Source organism: Nuphar pumila, chromosome 12 (assembly GCF_984573655.1).
Source record: "Nuphar pumila chromosome 12, dmNupPumi1.hap1.1, whole genome shotgun sequence".
Classification (NCBI taxonomy): domain Eukaryota; kingdom Viridiplantae; phylum Streptophyta; class Magnoliopsida; order Nymphaeales; family Nymphaeaceae; genus Nuphar; species Nuphar pumila.
Genome location: NC_143260.1, coordinates 100,096,657 through 100,112,704, shown reverse-complemented (window position 1 = coordinate 100,112,704; position 16,048 = coordinate 100,096,657). Strand labels below are relative to the sequence as shown.

General features: G+C 35.8%; 1 protein-coding gene across 1 annotated transcript; it reads left to right on the top strand.

Annotated features, from left to right (window-relative positions):
- Positions 1-2,972: 2,972 nt before the first annotated feature.
- MT2A (metallothionein 2A) lies at positions 2,973-4,191 on the top strand. The gene is made up of 3 exons (XM_089982525.1): positions 2,973-3,106; positions 3,649-3,729; positions 3,862-4,191. The coding sequence occupies exons 1-3, from the start codon at positions 3,042-3,044 to the stop codon at positions 3,953-3,955; spliced, it is 240 nt and encodes a 79-aa protein (XP_089838651.1). The 5' UTR covers positions 2,973-3,041; the 3' UTR covers positions 3,956-4,191.
- Positions 4,192-16,048: the final 11,857 nt, after the last annotated feature.

Here is a 16,048-nt window from a genome sequence, read left to right as displayed (position 1 = left end):
CAGGTTTAGCCTACCCCAGAAGGGGTAGTGGTACAAGCAGGAGTGACATTGTTATAATGATGATATTTGGGAGTGATAGATTCCCTTGAGCCTCCTGTCACTCGGGTTGAGGAGGTCGAGGCTAACGAATATGAGGCTGCCACAGTTAGTGGACACATCTGATTCTCCTGTTTACTCATCATTTGCAAGAATCTTCTCGGTTATTGACCGCTTGCTTGGGAGCCTGTTCTATCTAGTATCCGGATAATTCACATTAAAATAATATACCTCCAGAATGCTTAGTCTGGAAATTTAAAGGTCCTTCACCGTACCAGGAGGATGTTATAATATCGAAACAAAGACCTTTTCCTTCATAGAATTTGATATGAAAATATGTCGTGTTAATATCGCACGTAATCATGTTTTGAATTGTTTTAAGTTGCCATGTTTTAAATTATTTTAAATTGTCATGTTTTTAAATTATTTTAAATTGCATAATTGTTCTTGGATATATGTATTTTGATTTTAAATTACTGAAATCATGCCTAATATTTGAATTGTATGATTTTAGTTAATAGCTTACGTGGTTGCCATAAGTCTGACCCCATTTTATGAGGATTACAGGTTTAGATATGAAGTAGGCAATATTACAGTAAATGTTGGACATGAGCGATATCGAAGAATCCAGATTCCCAAGATCTTGAGATTAATTTAGGATTTATTTTAAGTTTAATCCTAAATATTTTAATTTATGAACCTTATGAAAAGACTATGTATATAATGTTGGTGTAAATTTATTGTTGCTCTTATTATGGTTTACAAAATGTGACGTGCCTGAGGTTTGAAACTGGAAGTCAAAAACCATTTCCGCTGTTTATTTGAAAAGAAAAGAAAATTTTAAATTTTTTAAAGGTTTTAAAACCTCAGGGCGTTACAATATCAACCTGAGTAAAATATCCATGATAATAGATTGAATCAAGGAGTTTATTACAACTTACCCATAACAAAAAACACACAAGTCGATTTTCCCGGTCCAAGCCCCCATAAGCTTGAATCAGAAGGCTTATATATTTTTAATTATGTTCAGTTGTAGCCATGCTTACTCAAGATAAGTACACATAATTTAATTCAGTTCATGTTGTACATAACTTTAAAAAATCAAATCCAACAACAAATATAATTATCAGAATTGAATTTCAAGAAAGAGCCCAAAACCCTAAGTTGATTTCTAAGAAATCAAGGTTTTGATTCTCTTAAATACAACCCAATAAATTTTCATTAAGTCAAGCAGGATTTCAGTTATTTAACAAGCTAAACATGCTTAACATAATTATATAAATGAAAATACTCTTCTTTGGATTCAACTGAAACAATTAATTTGTATCACAGTCAAGCTTTCACAATATCTTTCAACTACAACTTGCACAGTTTTGAATTTGGTTCTTTCTCAGTGTTTGGTTGTTTGTTTATGATTCAATAAGGTGTCTTAACATTGATAATATGCGAAACATAATAGAAAAATAGTAAAACAATAAGATAACCCATTTTACTATCTAATCACAAGTACTATCACAAGTACTATCTAAACATGGTACTATCTAATCACAAGTACAAGTCGTTAGGAAAATTTGGATCCCTGATAACCCATTTTTATAAAGTCTACCAAAACTTGTAGATCACATATAAAATCATCATATTTTTACTGTGTCTGCCTTAACTGATCAAGGATACAACCCAACAAACCGATCTTAAAAATAATGAGTAAAATAAAAATATTCTACTGAACCCTGTTCTGACATAGTTTCAATCAAGAATTTGTAAGCTACATAATTTTTTATTAGATGGATGATATTCTTGCAATTTATAGAAAACATTTTTGACAAAACTCTTTTTACAGTCTTTTATTATATGTTGGACTTCACCCAAATTTTTTATAAAATATTGAGAGTGATTTTGTTTGGGCTTTCATACCTTTTAAAAATGATAGAGTGAAACAGTCTGGTAACCAGAACCTGAAACTGGAGCTCTATTAGGATAAACATTTTTTCCTCAATATGAATCCAAAACAGGTAAAACAACATTCTAAAATTAAGCCCAAGATGTATAGATTAACCAATATTTTTATTTAGATTTTTTGGACTGATATTCTGAGAGATACAGGGTTCAAATCCCACTGGGCAATCACACAATTTAACTATAGAAAAAACAAAATTTGAGACATTCAAACGCAGTATTAGGAAATTCAATTCCCAAGTTGGTACACATGATTAACCACTTAAGCCTTCCATTGGCGATAGGGATGGCAGTGGACCCAGGAAAAATGGGGCTCCACCCCGCCTCGCCCCATTTGGATCAGGGATGGAGGACATCAAACGGGGATGTAGGCAAGGATGAAAGCTAAAATCAAAACCCGTGTGGGGATGGACTTACGCTTTCTCCCGCCCCACCCCGATCCCTGTTAGTAAAATAACTAAAATGCCTTTAGGGATGACAGTGGCCTAGGGAGAAACGGGCACCCACCCTGCCTCGCCCCATTTGGACTGAGGATGGAGGACATGAATCGGGGGGGAGCGGTGATGGAGGTTAAAATTAAAACCTCCATCACTGCCATCCCTAATTGGTGTTGGCCTACCAACAATGACTCAAGCAAACTTGGGTGAACCTTGGCCCAGTTAAGAGTCGCTTGAGTTATTAACTTGCATGTTTTGGCTCGGAGTACAAAAATCCGATACGTTAACGAATTACGAATCGCTTCTCATTGATTAGCTGGCTATGCTATAGTATATAATAAATAAGCAATAATTAGTTATAAAAAACGTGAGTTGGAGCGTTAAACAAAAGATAAAGGAGGGTGACGTGGGCATCGTGCAAGTGGGGTCCATGGAACAATTAGGATACTTAGGGGCCTAGGATCGTGCCACGTGTACGGTGATGAGGATCTCCTCCATGTACCGTCTGCTCTATATAATGCAAGTCTATTGGTGCACGAAAGCAGGAATTCAAGGAGACTTTCGAGCCTGTGGGTGTGAGAGAGAGAGTCGAGAAAAATCTAGAGAGAGAAAATGTCTTGCTGTGGAGGAAACTGTGGTTGTGGCTCTGGCTGCAGCTGCGGCAACGGCTGTGGAGGGTACTACTTTCTCTTCTAATGCCATATATACTTGTTTCTTTCTTTTCTCTTTTGAGATTTTCAGTTGTTCTATGAGGAAGAAAGATTCTACATTTTTATGTGGTTTTGAATTTTTGTTAGTGTTTGATCGTTATATAATACACCAAAAAGGAATTTAGATGTACGAGTTATGCATTCCATTTGTCTTGTTTTCTATGCCTTTAGTTTTCACTTGGTCTTCTCCCCCTTTTTTACTAATTTTCATGTGGATGTATAAAGTTTTGGTTATGAGGATTTTTGTCATGAGAGACCCACACAAAGGTTTCGGTTCAATGATATATATGCTTCATGAAAATTTCAACTTTATTTCATGGGTATTTTCAAATGGATTAGTTTTTTAAACAGATAAATTAAATAGAAAAAGGGTTCATCTTGGTTTTGATTTTCTTTGTTTGTTCATTAGAATTTCTTGTTTTTTTTTTCTGAAGATTCAATTACATATTTTTTGGACCGGCAAGATTTAATTACTTAATTATTGAAGAAATAACATTTGTTGGTTGCAGGTGCAAGATGTTCCCCGATGTCACTTTTTCTGGCGAAAAAAACGTTGAGGTCGGGATTGTTGGGGTTGCCCCTCATACCAAGTATGTGTTTTCTCTTCTTCTTTTTTCCCTTTCCCACTCTTGTTCTTTGAAAGTATGCTTTATGCTGTTATTTGGTGTCTTATTTGGTTGGACTTATGACAATTTATTGGTGTATTATACTTGTGGGTGCAGGCACTTTGAAGGCCTGAACATGAGTGGAGGATATGAGAATGATGGATGCAAGTGTGGAAGCAGCTGCAACTGTGACTCATGCTCTTGCAAGTGACATCTTATATTGATAAAAGGGACTGAATGCATGTCTATGGTGTGTCAGAAAATGAAGTATAGTTATGTATCTTTGAAGAAAATAATTGGTCATGGATGGCCCTCTCTTGTTCACCATGGTCAAATCGGTGTGCTTCTCTTCTGATCTTTATCCCAGTAACTGTATGCCTGGAATGTTTCATGTAATTGAAACAAAAAAAAAGATATAATATAAAAATATATATTTTCTTTTCCAAATCTCTGCCTCATATGGATTTGGTATTTATACGAAATCAAATCAGAAACTTATAGGAAATAAGGTATTAGTTTGACACACTAAAGAGCAAAATCTCAACAAGATTACAAGCCTGGTCAGAAGCAATGAGATTCTTTTACACCAGAGATTTAACAGGAGCTCTGCTCACTTTGCGGCCTTAGAATCAATCATGCACTATTTTAATCAGATAATCATGCATAATTTTTTTTTGGCCAAGCCAAGACAAGACACCCACATCATCTATTGTACATTGGCAATCCTCTGCTTTATATATAAATATATATAATTACATGGAGAAACCGCCCTCGAGATCAGAGACCTGGCTTTGCCTGCTGTCCAGAGAGTGCTTGCACAAGGAAAGCCTCTGATTGCTTACTGAATAGTACACCCAACTTCAACTTTGGGCCAAGAAACAACCTCCATAGGTTTCGAACTTAAGACATCCGGTCCACTTGGTAACATTCTTAAGTTGCCCTCGCCAAAGGGATTGTGGTCTATGACCCTAGTCAGGTGGTGAGCCTCACACTATGAGCCCACTGAGCAGACATGGTGGGAGTTGCCAATAATGGCTGGCCATGTCTTTATGCGCATCCTACATATGAAAGGAAAACTATTCATATTTATTACTTTATTATTTACTTTGGAAGGAATTTAAACAAAAGATTGAATATGGGAATGATACGTTACAAAATCAAATTTAGCTCAAGATATATGTCCGTTATAAACTTTAATGCCAATTTTTAACCAAAAGATTTAAAAAATGTGTATAAAGTTAAAAGCAAACCTAGCTAGGGGAGCTCATGACCATAGTCATAAATATTAGAAACGGTAAAAAAAAAAAACTTTAAATTGAATGCGCTGTTTGAAAGGTCTTACATTAAAAAAGATGGCTGAAAAAAACCACATAAATAACCAGTTGCATAAAAAATAACATACAACACATACGGGTTTAATTTGGTTTCAATTTTATAGAAACACGGTAAAAAAAACAAGGGTTATATATATGAGATTTTTTTTTTTTGAAAAACAAGCTAGGTATAGGCTCTAAGAGATTCAAATTCAATAATTGAAAAATGACCGTACTATATGACAAAAATGAATTATTTCTCAAAAAAACTCCACTATTTGTGAAAATATGCTCGAAGACCAAAACTACAAATGTTGGGTATCAAAATAACTATTTTAACCTTTGCATGTGGGGACCTCTTGAGGATATGCAATTTTTCTTTATGATAGACTTTATTATTGATTTTTGACCTAAAAATTGAAAGATTCAAGGGGAATACAAAAAACAAAAAATAAACTAGATAGAAATTCCTTTTCAACGATATCTAATTCGCTGGAAAATGATGAACGAGTGATGAGATACATCCTCAACAACATTCTAAAGTAACATGAACAAGTTTGGTGAACCAAACCCAGTTATTCTATGTTATTTTCTAATAACCTACATCGAAAATCTAAAAAATAATAAAAAATAACAGACAGATCAATGCTTTAGCTTTCCAATGCCACCAAGCTGGGCGCGAAGGTGTCTTTATCACGTTCTCCTCGAGCTCACCCAAATGTACTCCTTCAAAAAGCTCTAGGCTTTACGAATTGCAATTAGCTGGCAATCATATAATACATAATAAATAAGCAATAATTAGTTATAAAAAGTGTGAGTTGGCTCGTTAAACAAAAGGTTTTTTTTTTTTTCCTTTCCCACTCTTGTTCTTTGAATGAGTGCTTTACGCTGTTACCTGTTGTCTTATTTTGTTGGACTAATTACGACAATTTATTGGTGTATTATACTTGTGGGTGCAGGCACTTTGAAGGCCTGAAGATGAGTGGAGGATATGAGAATGATGAATGCAAGTGTGAAAGCAGCTGCAACTGTACTGACTCATGCTCTTGCGACATATCTTATATTGATAAAAGGGACTGAATGCATATGTCTATGGTGTGTCTGCAAATGACGCATAGTTACGTGTCTTTGAAGAAAATAATTGGCCATGGAGGGCCCTCTTGTTCACCATGGTCAAATCGGTGTGCTAATCTTCTGATCTTTATCCAAGTAACTGTAAGCCTGGATTGTTTCATTTAATTGAAACAAAAAAAAGAAAGATATAATATAGATAAAAGTAATTTTCTTTCACAAATCTCTGCCTCATATGGATTTGGTAGTTATATGAAATCAAATCAGAAACTTATTGGAAATAAGGTATTGGTTTCACACACTAAAGAGCAAAATCTTAAAAAAAGAAAAGCACAGATCAATGAGATACATGCCTGGACAAAAGCAATGGGATTCTTTTACACCAGAGATTTTAATAGGAGCTCTGATCACTTTGCGGCCTTAGAATCAATCGTGCACTACTTTTAAGACAGATAATCATGCAGACTTATTTTTTTGGCTAGGCCAGACATGGTGGGAGTTGCCAATAATGGCTGGCCTTGTCTTTATGCGCAACCTACGTATGAAGACAAGGAAAATTATTCATATTTATTACTTTATTATTTACTTGGGAAGGAATTTAAACAAAAGATTGAATATGGGAATAATAGGTTACAAAATCAAATTTCGCGGGGGGCGGGGTTCCTGACCATAGCTATAAATATCAGAAACGGCAAAAAAAAACTTTAAATTAAATACGTTGTTTGAAAGGTCTTATATTAAAAAAGATGGCTGAAAAAAACCACATAAAAAACTAGTTGCATAAAAAATAGCAAACAATACATACGGGTTTAATTTGGTTTCAATTTTATAGAAACAGGGTAAAAAAACAAGGGTATATATATGAGATCTTTTTTTTTTTAAATGTTAGGTAATAAGCGTGTATGCTTAGATGGATGTGTGAAAATACAATAAAAGATAAGATTCGAAACGAGGAGATATGTAAGAAGGTAAGCATTGCATCCATCGAAAATAAGATGAGAGAGAATCGTTTATGATGGTTTGGACATATTCGGCAAAGGCCTAATGATGTTCCAGTTAGAAAGATGAAGAAATGGAAAAATATATTAGTTAAAAGAGGTCGGGGTAGGCCTAAGAGGACTTGGATGGAGATGATAGAAAATGATATGAATGCTTTGAACCTCACCGAGGACATGGCATTGGATAGAAATGATTGGAGGAGAAGGATTCATGTGGCAGACCCAGAATGATTTTCTTTTTTGGTTCATATCGTCGACCCCAATTGTTTTGGGATGCAGGCGTAGTTGTAGTTGTAGTTGTAGTTGTTGTAAGCTAGGTAATAAGCACTATGAGATTCAAATTCAATAATAGGAAAATGACCTTATACTATACCACAAAAATGATGTGTTTCTTAAAAAAAACTCACTATTTGCTAAAATCTGCCTAATGACCAAAATCGCAAACGTTGGGCATCAAAATAATTATTTTAACATTCGCATGTATGGTCTTCCTGAGAATATGCAAAATTTCTTTGAGAGACTTTATTATTGATTTTTTACTCAAAAATTAAAGGATTATGAAGAAACACAAAAAAGAACAAAAGAACTAGATATATATTTTTTTAACATCTGAATCGCTAAAAAATGATGAACGAGTGATGAGATACATTCTCAACAATGTTCCAAAAAAAGAAGATGAGCAGGCGTAGTTATTCTATGCTATTTTTCAGTTACCTGTTCCGAAAAACCAAAAAAATAATAAAAATAAAAAGGGCAGACAAATTGATGCTTTAGCTTTCCAACGTCACCAAGATCACCTTGATCTAATGAGCGATTTAGAAACAATGTCCTCTGAAATATAGAATTTTCGACTATATCACACCCACTAAGTAAAAGGTAGATTCATATATTTTTTTTTTGCGAATTTCACGAAGTTCACATTAAATATAAACAAAAAAGAATCAATATTTATAAAGATAAGGAGGTCCTCATATATTTTATGCATGGATAAGGATGTACATATATATTTTATAAGTGGATGAGGAGGTGCACATATGGATGATGAAGTTCACATATATTTTATGAGGAAGATTACATGAAATTCACATAAAATATGTGGACTTTTTCATATTCACATAAAATATATGCAGACCTCCTCTTTCATGCATAAAATATATGTAAACCTCCTCACCCACGCATAAAATATATGCAAATTTTCTCATCCTTGCAAATATTAGTTGTTTTTTGCTTATATTTTATATGGACTTTGTAAAGTTTGCAAAACAAATCATGCGAATCTACCTTTTAGTTAGAGAGTGCGATGCAGTCGAAAAGTCTATATTTCAATGGATGTTGTTTCTAAATTGCTTATCAAATCAAAGCGATCTTGGTGGCATTGGAAAGCTAAGGCATTGATTTGTTTAGCTTTTTTATTATTTTATTAGATTTCTATCGCAGGTGGCCAAAAAATAATATAAAATAACTGAGCTTGGCACAATCATGCTTGTTCATCTTTTTTTTTTGGAATGTTGTCGAAGAGTATCTCAACACTCTTTCATTATTTTTCAATGATTTAGATGTCGTTAGAAATGTATTATGTCTAGTTTCTTTGTTCTTTTCTATTTTTTTTATAATCCTTCATTTTTTATCGAAATGTTCTCTAGAAGATAGATTATTCAGTTGTTTCTGTTTGAAAAGCATGATTCTATTTTGGTTTAAAAAATCAGAAGCAGGAACCATAGAAGGGTTTTCGGTTCTGACTCAAAACAGGAAAGTTTCAGGCCCGTGTCTTAGCTTTCCAACAACTGTAAAAATACAAGTTTTTGATGTTTAATCAAAGAGATAAATCCAAAAATAAATGTTGTTCTATAGAAAATAGTCACATATTTGAGAGAAAAATCATATATATTTAAGAAGCCTGCATGTGCGAAAGGTAAAACGGACTTTTGAAAATCGGATATTTTGCAATTTTAGACATGGAAAGAATAGTGCAAATTGTGGGGTTTTTTGAGAAACAGGTTATTTTTGTCGTACAATACAATCATTTTTCATTCCATAATCATTGTGATCCAAACCCAATACTCAAACCAACTGGATCCATCATTGAGTTTTTATGACAACTATTTTATTGTATATAAATTTTCATGTTCTAAATGTTTCTCTTTGAAGAATGTTTTTTTTTTGTCGATCATTTGAGAAAGATAGAGTTTCGGTGGTGGTTTTTTATTTTCAAAGTTTTATTGAAAAAGACGTGTTCTAGTTTTGCTAATTATGCTTGTGATGTCAGATCTTAAGGCTTTGGCATATATAGTGGGATGGGGCCTAAGCCATTTGACGAGTAGTCTAGGTTCAAATCTGAAGGGAGTCACTTTCTTGTGTAAGCCAAAGCTGAGCGACTCCTTTGGGTCGAGGAGTAAGCCCTCGAAGTATTATGTTGACAAGACAACGACAGTAAATACAGCAGGCTCAGCCACTAGTGCGACTAGGTCTCTGAGCTTGAGCGGTTTCTCCAGTTAAAAATAAAAAAAGAATTACGCTAGCGATGTCCCAAGTTGAAGTAAGGCCAAAGCAAGTTGTAGTTCATGGGCCAGCAGAATATCGAGTTTTACACCAACAGACACCAAACAAGGCACAGCTCAGCCTATTGTATCTTTTAAGGGATGTTTGACTGCTTGTCTAAGCTTGGGTAGAACACACTATCCAGCATAACCAGGACAATATTCTTGCCCACGACAAACTATCCCGACACCCTCCAAATATTTTACTTAATTTATTTTTGGAATACTCTCACCTAAAGGTGGCAAAATCTGATACGACCCGCCAACCCGACTCCTAGTCGGGTTCGGGTTGGGCAAAAATGAACTCGTTTAATAAATGGGTTGACCCGCCTAACCTGTTTATTAAAACGGGTCGGGTTCGTGTTAGGGGTATGCCAACCCGGCTGACCCGTTTAATAAACGGGTTAGGCGGGCGGGTCAACCCGCCAACCCGTCCGCCAACCTGACCCGCTAACCTGCCAACCCGTTTACCCGACCCAACTAGTTTATTAAGCGGGTTGGCGGGTCATGTCGGGTTACCCGTTTAATAAACGGGTCGGGTTCGTGTTTGCCACAGCTGACCCATTTAATAAACGGGTCGGGTTCAGGTTGAGGTATGCTAACTCACTAATCCGACCCGCCAACCCGACCCGATTGCCACCCCTACTCTCACCGTCCCCCGCCCACACCATTCTAGCTGCGTCGGAATGGAGACTTTGAAAGATCTGCCTACAGACTATTCATGGAGACTTTGCTGTTGAATTTGTAGACTTTGAAAAACCTGCTTAGATGTGATGATCACATGATTCAAAATTAATTTTCTGCTAAGCAAGCTTTGTAGATCACATCCAATAGGGTCGTCCAGCCCTTCGTGTCTTCGGTAGCACCAAAAATTGCACACGCATGTGTGTGTTTTTGACATTCTACATATTCAAAACGACAATAAAAAGATCGTTATTCATGCTAGTGGGGAGCAATTATCTATAGACAAAAGTTGAGAAACAGACAATATTTATTGATTTTAAGCACAGATTTTGTTTTTTTTGGCATTTATCAAGTTCATTGATGTACACTTATTCACCTATATTTACAACTTTATATTCGTGTTGACGCATCCACAATCCCTTGATCTTTGTGCACATCAATGAAGTATTCTTTTGCTGATCTTCAGCTTTATTAATTACTAATAGAGAAAGATTTACTTTCTTGGATCGACCTAATTTCCTACTAAGTTGTAGGAACACGGTGGCTAAAAACAAGATTTTAGAAATTTGAGATCTTAATCGCTATCTTTAAGATTGCGCCATTTTGAGATTTTGGAAGATGCAAGCTGAGAATTAATTTGAATGAGTCTCTAGGATACAACTAAGCTTGAACCTCAAACTGAGTCGGGCGCTTCACAAGATCAAGACCTCACAAGAACTTGCAAGCCAAACAATCACTACAAGAAAATCGTGAATTAGCAATAGACGATATCCATCGCTAAACTGTTTAGCGACGGATTAGCGATAGATATCGTTCATCGCAAATTTTTGCTCGCTAATTAGCGCTAAAATTATTTGTCCTTACTTTCAACGTTAATTTGCTATAGATTAGCGATGGATATTATCCGTCGCTAAATTTAAAAAAAAAAATACAAAAAAATTGCTCTATGTCGGGGCGGTATTCCGGCAGCAATAGGCCGGACTTGTACCACACTCGACAGGCATTGCAAAGGGATTGCCCGTCCTTCGATATCTACAATGTCGTCCTCCGTGAATCGGTGCGCTCTTCGACATTGCCGTCCTCCGTGAATTGGCGGGCTCTCCGGCGTCGTCGTCCTCTAGCAACCGGACGGTCTGCCTCGTCGCCGTCCTCCGTGAATCGATGCGCTCTCCGGCATTATCGTCCTCCAGCAACCGGCCGCTCTGCCTCGTCGCCGTCCTCCGTGAACCGGCGCGCTCTCCGGCATCGCCGTTCTTCAGCAACCGTCCGCTCTGCCTCGTCGCCGTCTTTCGATATCATTCCTTCGGAAGTCTGTTTAAATCGCTCGGTCGGTTTAAATTTCGAATAGGGAGAGAGGAAAAATTTCGCGCTCTTAATGGGCAATTTAAATTAAAAATTAGCGATGGATTTAGTGAGAAAATTTTTTTCTCCCTAATTTACGACGGATTAGCGAGGGAAAAATTCTCTCGCTAATTTGTTTTTCTTCTATTGATAAGTAGCGACGAAAAATTGGAGTCGCTATTCTGTCGCTAAGCAGCGACGGATTAGCGATAACATTTTTGCATCGTTAATCCATCGCTACTTAGCGACGGATTAGCGATAACATTTTTGCATCGTTAATCCATCGCTACTTAGCGACGGATTCAGGATGAAAGTTTTTTCTAGCTAATTTATCGCAAATTTGCGATGGAAAAAATCCGTCACAAATTTCCGTCGCTAATTAACATTTTTCTTGTAGTAAATAACCAAACATATAAAAATTGAAAAAAACTTGAGAATAAGAAAATATGAAAATGAAGGATTTTTACATACTTAGGCAGACTAAAACATTGTGATAAGTGAGATTAAATGGTCATAAATCCAATGTTTTAAAATTTAGATGAAAATTTCCCTAAATGATCACCTTTGATCAACGGGCAAGAGCCTGTGAAACAGCCCAATCCCAAATGTTAAATAAGTCTCTTAAATACCTTGAATTGGTTCTCAAACAGTCGAAATGCAAGCTTTAAATGCAAGTGTCAAAACAGTCAATGTTGGTCTAGTCAAAACAACATGGTAGGCTAGGTCTGTACAAAATGGATCCAAGTGTCTTGCACCAATGTGACCGTGGAAAATGTAAAAGTGTACCATCAAAGTTTTTACCATCAAGTGTCCAACACATGCACATGTGTTGCCTGACCCTAAAAATAGGGGTGGCAAAACCTGACATGACCCGCCAATCGGCCTCTTAGGCGGGTTCGGGTTTGGAAAAAATAAACCTGTTTATTAAACTGGTCAACCCGCCTAACCCGTTTATTAAACGGGTCGGGTTCGTGTTAGGGGTATGCCAACCTGCCAACCCGCCTGACCCGTTTAATAAACGGGTTAGGCGGGTGGGTCAACCCTCCAACCCGACCCGCCAACTCGCCTGCCAACCCGCCAACCCGACCTGTCAACCCAACCCGTCAACCCGACCCGCAAACCTGAGAACCCATTTACCCGACCCAACCCATTTATTAAATGGGTTGGCGGGTCGTGTCGGGTTACCCGTTTATTAAACGGGTCGGGTTCGTGTTTGCCACAGCTGACCCGTTTAATAAACGGGTCGGTTTGGGTTGAGGTATGCTGACACGCCAACCCGACCCGATTGCCACCCCTACCTAAAAAACATGGGTTCACAAAGTATCTAAAATAAAGACTATGTTTAAACCCACAAAAGTATATCTCGAGATTAAACTTTTTCAAAGGCATTTTGGAGAGAAACAAAATGAATCATTAACTTTATAAAACACATGTGATTCGGTACTTTCCCACCGTAACAAAAGAAAATTTTGAAACTTTCCCAACTTAAGCCAGTACTGGTTACGAGCCATTACCTTTGCATGGAATAACTTACTTTAAGCTCACATGGGCTATGGTGATCTAGTTAGCGTGATTTGTGTTTGTCACCAAGTTGACAAACATCATGAGTTCGAAATTTATAGATTTATATTCTTTTCTTCAAGGCCGAAGTTGGGTGTACTCCTTAGTGTACTAGGGTTTTATTACAATAATTGAAGTTGGTGATTGAAGAGGCTTTCTTCTTCTTCTTCTTTTGTTTTCCAAAAAAAAAAAATTACTTTAACTATGAATCAAGTGTATGGTTGCCAATGGGTTGTGGCTTGACCCCATGTCTGACAAGGAAAAACCAAGACCTGGTCACGGGTAGCATGTCCTAATGCCTTGCTAGTAGAACAGAATCTAGGACCATAGTTTGTCAATGTACTGTGGTGCTAAACAATGATTCCATATTGTGATGTACTCTTGGTTTGCATAGATTTACTTCTCAAAAACTAGATCTAACCATTGGATCATGTTTGACATGTTCTACTTTACTAATTTTATGCATTAAAATTTACCCTACATCATGTTTTAAGCTATTTCTAAGCCATATAGATCTTCATAAATTGCAGGCCTTGACTTTGTAACTGTAGACACCACATTTTTTACCAAAATACATTTTGAGAAAGTTGTCAAATGTTTGGAGCACCCTTTACCCTAGATCTAAACTTAGGACCATAAACCAAGGTAGACCAACCTAAATTCTAGTTGAAAACCTCTTTTGATCCAAGAGGTCCATGGAGCCCTACCATAACATTAACATACCCAATAGAATTTTGACCCATTTTAACCGAACTATTGAGAATCCCAGATTCATTGGCGTCGACACTATGTCATTTTCATAAGAGAAGCTCATTTTAAAATATTTTTGAACATTAGATGAGCTTATTCGAGATATCATTCTCGCCAAAACATTTTTTTAGATAGATCTTTTTGAAGACAAGGTGTGCTTTGGGTCTTTTCAAATTAAATTTTGATTTTAACTGCATTTTGACCCATGAAATGACATCCTCAAAAATCTTTCGTCAAAATTAAAAGGTTTTAGCTTTCAAACAATACCAAAATCAAGTCAGTCCGATGTCAGAATGAAATGATATAGCCAAAACAAGATGGCTTGCTTCGTCAAAAAACCAGTTTGGAAGTAGGGTCCATTCTAAGTACATTTTTTATTCTCAAAAAATTAAATTTATATTTATACTTAAAAAATCAAATGCAAAAAAGATGTTAGCTTTCCAACGCGGCAAATCACCCATCAAACAGGTACCTAGATAGAGAGAAATTACTAAAGTATGAACACGTAAGACATGTCCTTTAGCAGCTTTGGGCCTACATCACCACGCTAAAGCCACTTGTGTGATATTATTTGTGCCCAAAGCACTCAAGTGCAGCACTTTTTGGGCCCTAAGCACCATGACAGACCTCTGACGTGGCACTTTTTTGGGCCAGAGCACTATGCTAGAGCCTCTTGTGTAGCACTCAGGTGTCAGCGTGGTGCTCTTTGAGGCCAGCTTATAAAAGATATACCTTTGTAACAGCCCCACAAATTTCAACCCAAAAATACCAATTTTTTTTTTCAAGTTTATAAAATGTTGATTCTATATATATAATTTTTAAAATGTAATAAGGCAATGGTGTACCATCTCAATTTTTTAAAACCCAAAAAAATAGTGAATTTTTTTCAACCTTTTTAAATCTTTTAGCAAAATAATAGTGGAAAAACTTGTCGAGTCTAAAATTTGGTGTGCTACTTTCGTAATCATTCATAACCATACAATTGTAGAATTAAAAATAAATTCAAGTATGCATAAAAAAAATCAAAGTCCACAATCATCCATAATTAATTATATTTGTCCACTTGTAATTAAATTTAAATAAATAATGAGTCTCAAAATCTTCAGAGGAATAAGAGAGATATAACCGAAGGATTTTTTTATGTGCTAAATTTAAACCTGGTGGAAGATCTATATACACCTCATCATCTAAATTACCATCAAAAAGGAATTTTGACGTCCATTTGCAAGATAGATCATTTTTTAATTGATGCTATAGAAATAAGAGTTTTAACAGTGGTCATTCGAGCGACTAGAGCAAACGTCTCGTCATAGTCTATTCTATATTCTTGACTGTATCCCTTGGCTACTAGCTTAGCTTTATATCTTTTCAATGTCTCATCTCATTTAATTTTTATCTTGTAGACCCATCTATATCTTATAGTTTTTCTTCATTTAGGTAATATCTGAATTTCTCAAGTTTTTAACTTTTCTAAAGCTTCTAATTCATCATTCATCGCCTTAATCCATTCTTGATGATTTTTAGCCTCATGGTAAGATGTTGGTTCAGTATATAAGTGTATGGCTATTAAACATGAATTCTTGTGAATTTTTTAATATTTGAAGAATCTACATCTAATTGATTTTGAAAATATCTTTCTAGAGCACATAGTAGATAGTCTTCGGTGCATCGAGTATAGGTTTGTATGTCACTATGAGATAAGTCTATATTATTACGATCCTAATTTACATTCTCATTTATATCATGAGTGTCTTCATCTTCATTATCATGCACATCAGGAATGTTTTCACACCTTTTATATTCATTGACAAGGTAAAAAAGAAGTGAATAGTCACAACTCTCTTGGATTTTTTCTTTGCTAAAACCATTTTCATTTTCAAGAAAGGTAACATTTTGTGAAACATATAGGTTTTTTTTTTCAATGTCATAACATCTATATCATTTTTTATTTTCAGCATAGCCTAAAAAATTAAAAAGAATTGCTTTGGGGGAAAGTTTGTCATTCTTATTGGTAAGGCCAAAATATTTACATCAAAAAACTCTTAACCTT